The 7,971-nt window shown below is 34.3% G+C and overlaps 1 protein-coding gene across 1 annotated transcript; it reads left to right on the top strand.

Annotated features, from left to right (window-relative positions):
- The first annotated feature begins 2,151 nt into the window (after positions 1-2,151).
- LOC120634723 lies at positions 2,152-3,023 on the top strand. Its single transcript, XM_039905498.1, has 2 exons — positions 2,152-2,318; positions 2,360-3,023. The coding sequence occupies exons 1-2, from the start codon at positions 2,152-2,154 to the stop codon at positions 3,021-3,023; spliced, it is 831 nt and encodes a 276-aa protein (XP_039761432.1).
- Positions 3,024-7,971: the final 4,948 nt, after the last annotated feature.

Below are 7,971 nucleotides of genomic sequence, written 5' to 3'. Positions count from 1 at the left end.
GCGAATGACAACAAGCTTGAGATTCCCTTATCTCGCTCTCAGCGCTATAACGAGTCATTCACTGTTAAAGCTGTAACACTGTGGAACTCGCTCCCCTGGGAAATACGTCATTCCGAAACCATTCACCTGTTTAAACATCGCTTAAAGAATTATTACTTATCTATGTAATTGAGTAGTATGTAAGTTTATAATAGCATAAATATATATCACATATATCTATCATAGTATATATAAATTTATGTTGGTATTTGTGTAGTTAATATGTAAATGTAGTATGTATGTTCATGTAAGTTTATATTACATTTCTTTTTTTTTTTTGTTTTTTTTGTAACTTACTTTATGCACCATCCATTTTCCACTCTTTTATCGGCTTCGTACGCTCAGGTTGCCTTTAAAAGATCACTTTTAGTGATAAGGCCGCCTTTGCACCCTAGCACTAAGTACTATTACTGTTTTCCTTGTATTTTCCTTTTTCTATTCTATTCTACATTATATACTTAGATACATTATATACTTATATACTTAAGTACATTATATACTTAAAAGCATTATATACTTGAATACATTATATACTTGAGTACACTATATACTTTAATACTTTATATACTTTAATACTTTATATACTTTAGTACATTATATATTTAAATACATTATATACTTAAGTACATTATATACTTAAGTTCATTATATACTTAAGTACATTATATACTTGGATACATTATATACTTAAATGCATTATATACTTGAATACATTATATACTTAAATACTTTATATACTTTACTACATTATATACTTTAGTACATTATATATTTAAATACATTATATACTTAAGTACATTATATACTTAAATTACTTATAAACTTAAGTACATTATATACTTAGGTACATTATATACTTAAATACATTTTATACTTAAATGCATAATATACTTGAATACATTATATACTTAAATACTTTATATACTTTACTACATTATATACTTAAAAAACATTATATACTTAAGTACATTATATACTTTAGTACATTATATATTTAAATACATTATATACTTAAGTACATTATATACTTAAGTTCATTATATACTTAAGTACATTATATACTTGGATACATTATATACTTAAATGCATTATATACTTGAATACATTACATACTTAAATACTTTATATACTTTACTACATTATATACTTTAGTACATTATATAATTAAATACATTATATACTTAAGTACATTATATACTTAAATTACTTATAAACTTAAGTACATTATATACTTAGGTACATTATATACTTAAATACATTTTATACTTAAATGCATAATATACTTGAATACATTATATACTTAAATACTTTATATACTTTACTACATTATATACTTAAAAAACATTATATACTTTAGTACATTATATATTAAAATACATTATATACTTAAGTACATTATATACTTTAGTACATTATATACTTAAATACATTATATACTTAGGTACATTATATACTTACTATACTTTAATACTTTATATACTTTAATACTTTATATACTTTACTACATTATATACTTTAGTACATTTTATATTTAAATACATTGTAGGGTCTGATAACAATATATAAACGAAATACTTATATCATAATAACTTACCTAAATACTTTACATACATATATAACTTAACACCTTATTCTAATTTACCAATAACAATTTGAACATACAAACATTCACACAAACATACATATCAACATTCACAAACTTACATTTACGATCGTACCTACCGGTGTAATTCAACAATAGTCCATACCGATCTCGCAGTTGAAACGCACAAACTGCCGACTGGTATTATGACGTCGTCGTTTGCATGTAGGTAGTCGGTACACTAACCGCGTGCCGGCAGTCCGCTATTGGATTCGTGCATCAGTCGTGTCGCTCAATGTAAAACGAATGTTATTGTGTTTCTTATCGGCCCTAAACAATATTGTAAATATCGGAGTAAAGTGATTCTGAACTACAAGTGTGTTTAACATTTAAAACAAACCTAAACATCATCGGAAGATCATAACTCACAACGCATTGCCCCCCCTAAACTGGTGACCCTTGGATTATTTTTTGACCTTGGAAGAGGTCATTCGGGAACGCGTGGAGGAAGCTACTGAACACCTACCAGCATGTTCAGCTTTGGCGGTAATGTTGGTGATCAAGAAGAAGCGGGAGGTAGTACAACAACTCGAAAAGATACAAAGTGTGTTTCACCGGATGGACCACCTGAGATTTATAAGGTCGGTATCAAAGTGCCTCCGTTTTACCCAGACGATCCAGAAATTTGGTTTGCTCAGTTAGTTAGTTAGGCCAATTTGCTTTAGCTAATATTACCAGTGATATGACTAAATTCTATTACGTCATTGGTCACATTGAGCATCAATACGCGAAAGAAATAAAGGACATAATAGGGAACCCTCCAGCGGCTCAAAAGTATGACAAGCTTAAATCTGAGTTAATTAATAGATTGTCCGCATCGAAAGCGTCTAAAATTAAACAGTTGCTGCGCCACGAGGAACTTGGTGACCGAAAACCCTCGCAATTTTTCCGGCACCTTAGGGATCTAGCCGGTGCCGAGTTTCCTGACGAGTATTTACATACGATATGGATCAGTAGACTACCAGTAAACGTCCAAACAGTTCTTGCCGCGCAGAGATCGGCTACATTAGAAGAACAGGCCGAACTAGCAGACAGGATTATGGATATAGCTTCTTCAAAGCCCAACGTTCATGCTAGTGTAAGTCCATCACCTGTTGACGACGACCTGCGAAAGGAAGTATCGGAGCTGCGAAGGCAAATTGAGAGGCTGACATCCAAGTTCAGCAATAGATCTCGCCAGAGTGCCAGACAACCACAACGAGGGCGCTCACGAAGCCGTTCTCAGTCAAGCTACCGCAAATACCCGGTTTGTTTCTACCACTCCAAATACGGTAACCAAGCCAATAAGTGCGTTCGACCTTGCGACTTCAAAACCTCGGAAAACAAGAAGGGCAGTCGCTAATGGCGACCGACGATTGCCCTCCTGCTGTTGGTCGTCTTTTCATCACGGATCGAAGAACGAAGATACAGTTCCTGGTCGATACAGGAAGCGACCTCTGTGTCTTCCCCCGGTCCTTGCTTTTCGGTAGTTTTAAGCCCGCGAATTACCAATTAAGTGCGGCCAACGGTTCGTCCATTGAAACGTACGGTTATATAAACTTTAATATAGACCTCGGAATTCGTCGTGATTTTGTGTGGCGATTTATTGTGGCTGACGTGACGAGACCTATAATTGGCGTAGACTTTTTAGTTTTTTATAAATTAATTGTAGATTGTCGTAACCAATGTTTAATTGATAGTTCTACTAACTTAAAAACTATTGCGTCAATTGCTCAACCTGATTCAATTTCCTCTGTAAAGGTCATGACTGGTGAATCAAGTTATCATAAAATCTTGGACGAGTTTCCAGAAATTACTCGACCGGCAGGTACGTTACGTATTACACAACACAACACGGTACACCACATCCGCACAACACCCGGCCCTCCAGTCTCCTGCCAGCCAAGGCGCTTAGCGCCTGATAAACTTAAAATAGCGCAACAGGAATTCCAAACCATGTTGCAAATTGGTACAGCTAGGCCTTCAGAGAGCCCGTGGTCATCCCCTCTACACCTAGCTCCCAACAAAAATAATGGCTGGCATCCCTGCGGTGATTACCGGAGACTGAATGCCAGGACTAATCCCTGATAGGTATCCGATAAGGCATATCCATGACTTTGCCCACAGCATAGCTGGTTGTAAAGTTTTTAGCACGATTGATCTCGTGAAGGCCTATAATCAGATACCTGTCAGTCCCGAGGATATCCCGAAGACTGCAATAACAACACCCTTCGGGCTTTATGAGTTCCCGTTTATGACATTCGGTCTCCGCAACGCCGCCCAAACGTTCCAGCGGTTTGTAGACGAGATGACCCGGGGACTCGACTTCTGTTATTGTTACTTGGACGATTTTTTAATTTTTAGCAGAAACGAAGTGGAACATGGAGAACATCTTCGCCAGATATTGAGTAGGCTAAGAGATTACGGTATGCTTATTAATATATCAAAATGTGTCTTTGCCGTACCAGAGGTGAAATTTCTAGGACACCTTATTTCAGAAAAAGGAACTAAGCCACTGGATATTTCAGTTCAAGCTATTAAAGATTTCCCCCAGCCTAAAGATATCCGTCAGCTCAGAAGGTTTTTGGGCATGCTAAATTTCTACAGGCGTTTCTTGCCGAAAGCAGCTCAAATACAGGCCCCTTTGCATGCTTTATTAGTTGGCACGGCGAAGGGATCTCAACCAATACATCTGACGGGGGACACATTTCAAGCATTTCAGGACTGCAACGATAGCCTGGCTAATGCAGTATTGTTAGCACACCCTGACTTCGAGGCTAAGCTCGCACTCGTGATAGACGCTTCGGACGTGGCTATAGGAGCAGTTCTGCAACAGAAAAAAGGTGAAGATTGGGAACCTTTAGCGTTTTTCTCTAGGAAGCTAATTCCTTCACAGAAAAAATATTCTCCATATGACAGGGAACTGCTTGCTATATATGAAGCAATTAAATATTTCAGACATATGTTAGAGGCTCGACATTTTGTGATCTATACTGATCATAAACCTATCAGTTTTGCTTTTCACGAACGAAAAGCCAACTGTTCTCCAAGACAGTATAGACACCTTGACTTTATAGCGCAATTCACCACCGACATAAGGCATATATCCGGCAAGGACAACGTCGTAGCCGACACCTTATCTCGAGTGGATGAACTACACGCTCCAGTCAGTCTTGAGTCTCTAGCAGAATGTCAAGCTTCAGATCCTGAGTTAGCTAATTATCTCAAGGAAAAGTCTTCTCTTCGCTTACAAAGGACGAATCTACCTGGAAGTCAATCTTTTGTTTACTGCGACGTCAGTACATCGACTCCCAGACCATTCGTTCCCAAACAGCTAAGAAGACAAGTCTTTGAGAGCCTGCACTCCCTCAGCCACCCAGGCGTCAACGCAACTGCCAAATTAATAGCCGAACGTTTTGTTTGGCCGGGCATAAGGAGAGATTGCAGGTCGTGGGCACAATCATGTCTAGCTTGCCAGCGTGCAAAAGTAAGCAGGCATGTGTCTGCACCCTTAGGCACATATAACCTACCCCGCGCACGATTCAAAAATATCCACATTGATATCGTGGGGCCTTTACCGTCTTCAGAAGGTTATCGCTATTGTTTGACAGCCGTAGACCGTTTTACTAGATGGGCGGAAGTCATACCAATAGTTGACATTACAGCCGAAACGACAGCAAAAGCCTTGTTGTCAGGTTGGATATCGCGCTTTGGCAGCCCAGAGACTATTGTGACAGATCGAGGCCGCCAATTTGAATCCGCTCTGTTCAGTTATCTGTCAAAGATAGCTGGATTTGAGCATAAAAGGACAACAGCATACCATCCCTCTTGCAATGGCTTAGTCGAACGCTTTCATAGGCAACTCAAAGCGTCCATTGTCTGTCATGCAAATGATAAATGGACAGAGTCATTACCTTGGGTGCTTCTGGGGATAAGAAGTGCCTTTAAGGAAGACCTTCAAGCTTCTTCGGCAGAGCTTTTATATGGTGAACCTTTACGGCTACCTGGAGAATTTTTTCACTCCTCGGTAAATATTACCACAGACATAACCGATTTTACGGCCCGTCTGCGCTCGTTCGCTGAGAAATTGCGGCCTGTACCAGCTGCACGGCATGGTAGGAACAAAGTTTTTGTTTTCAAAGCTTTAGAGACCACCGATCACGTTTTCCTTAGAGAAGATGCATCACGTGGCTCATTACAACCTGCCTACACAGGACCGTATAAAGTGTTATCTCGCAACGACAAAGTTTTCAATCTATTAGTTAATGGCAAGGAAGTAACGGTATCAATAGACCGCCTTAAACCAGCCTATTTATTAAACGACCAAAGCGACCCCAATCCTAATGAAGATGAGCAGCCATCTGAAAAATGTAATTTTAATGGTTATCGAACTCATTCCGGCCGCCAAGTCAGAAAACCAAATTTTTATCGCCCTTGACGGTCTCTGGAGGGGGGTGGTGTAGGGTCTGATAACAATATATAAACGAAATACTTATATCATAATAATTAACCTAAATACTTTACATACATATATAACTTAACACCTTATTCTAATTTACCAATAACAATTTGAACATACAAACATTCACACAAACATACATATCAACATTCACAAACTTACATTTACGATCGTACCTACCGGTGTAATTCAACAATAGTCCATACCGATCTCGCAGTTGAAACGCACAAACTGCCGACTGGTATTATGACGTCGTCGTTTGCATGTAGGTAGTCGGTACACTAACCGCGTGCCGGCAGTCCGCTATTGGATTCGTGCATCAGTCGTGTCGCTCAATGTAAAACGAATGTTATTGTGTTTCTTATCGGCCCTAAACAATATTGTAAATATCGGAGTAAAGTGATTCTGAACTACAAGTGTGTTTAACATTTAAAACAAACCTAAACATCATCGGAAGATCATAACTCACAACTCATTGCCCCCCCTAAAACATTATATACTTAAGTACATTATATACTTTGATACATTATATACTTAAATGCATTATATACTTGAATACATTATATACTTAAATACTTTATATACTTTACTACATTATATACTTTAGTACATTATATACTTAAATACATTATATACTTAAGTACATTATACATTTAAATACATTATATACTTAAGTACATTATATACTTAAATTCCTTATAAACTTAAGTACATTATATACTTAGGTACATTATATACTTAAATACATTTTATACTTAAATGCATAATATACTTGAATACATTATAGACTTAAATACTTTATATACTTTACTACATTATATACTTTAGTACATTATATATTAAAATACATTATATACTTAAGTACATTATATACTTTACTACATTAAATACTTTAGTACATTATATACTTAAATACATTATATACTTAAATGCATTATATACTTGAATACATTATATACTTAAATACTTTATATACTTTACTACATTATATACTTAAATACTTTATATACTTTACTACATTATATACTTTAGTACATTATATATTAAAATACATTATATACTTAAGTACATTATATACTTTACTACATTAAATACTTTAGTACATTATATACTTAAATACATTATATACTTAAATGCATTATATACTTGAATACATTATATACTTAAATACTTTATATACTTTACTACATTATATACTTTAGTACATTATATACTTAAATACATTATATACTTAAGTACATTATATACTTTAGTACATTATATATTAAAATACATTATATACTTAAGTACATTATATACTTGAATACATTATATACTTAAATGCATTATAAACTTAAATGCATTATATACTTGAATACATTATATACTTTACTACATTATATACTTTAGTACATTATATACTTAAATACATTATATACTTAAGTACAGTATATACTAAGATACATTATATACTTGAGTACACTTTATACTTTAATACTTTATATACTTTAATACTTTATATACTTTACTACATTATATACTTAAATACATTATATACTTAAGTACATTATATACTTAAATACATTATATACTTATATACTTAAGTACATTATATACTTAAGTACATTATACATTTAAATACATTATATACTTAAGTACATTATATACTTAAATTCCTTATAAACTTAAGTAGATTATATACTTAGGTACATTATATACTTAAATACATTTTATACTTAAATGCATAATATACTTGAATACATTATATACTTAAATACTTTATATGCTTTACTACATACATTATATACTTTAGTACATTATATATTAAAATACATTATATACTTAAGTACATTATATACTTTAGTACATTATA

This window comes from Pararge aegeria, chromosome 25 (genome assembly GCF_905163445.1).
Source record: "Pararge aegeria chromosome 25, ilParAegt1.1, whole genome shotgun sequence".
NCBI lineage: Eukaryota > Metazoa > Arthropoda > Insecta > Lepidoptera > Nymphalidae > Pararge > Pararge aegeria.
Note: the sequence above shows the minus strand (reverse complement) of the source record. Positions and strands in the feature narration are given on the sequence as shown.

What these genes read in the sequence shown, in the direction of transcription:
- LOC120634723 (XM_039905498.1), top strand. Translation starts at nt 2,152, where the DNA reads ATGTTCAGCTTTGGCGGTAATGTTGGTGATCAAGAAGAAGCGGGAGGT. An exon ending in CCAGAAATTTGGTTTGCTCA is followed by an intron (nt 2,319 to 2,359) that starts GTTAGTTAGTTA and finishes TAATATTACCAG; the next exon opens with TGATATGACTAAATTCTATT.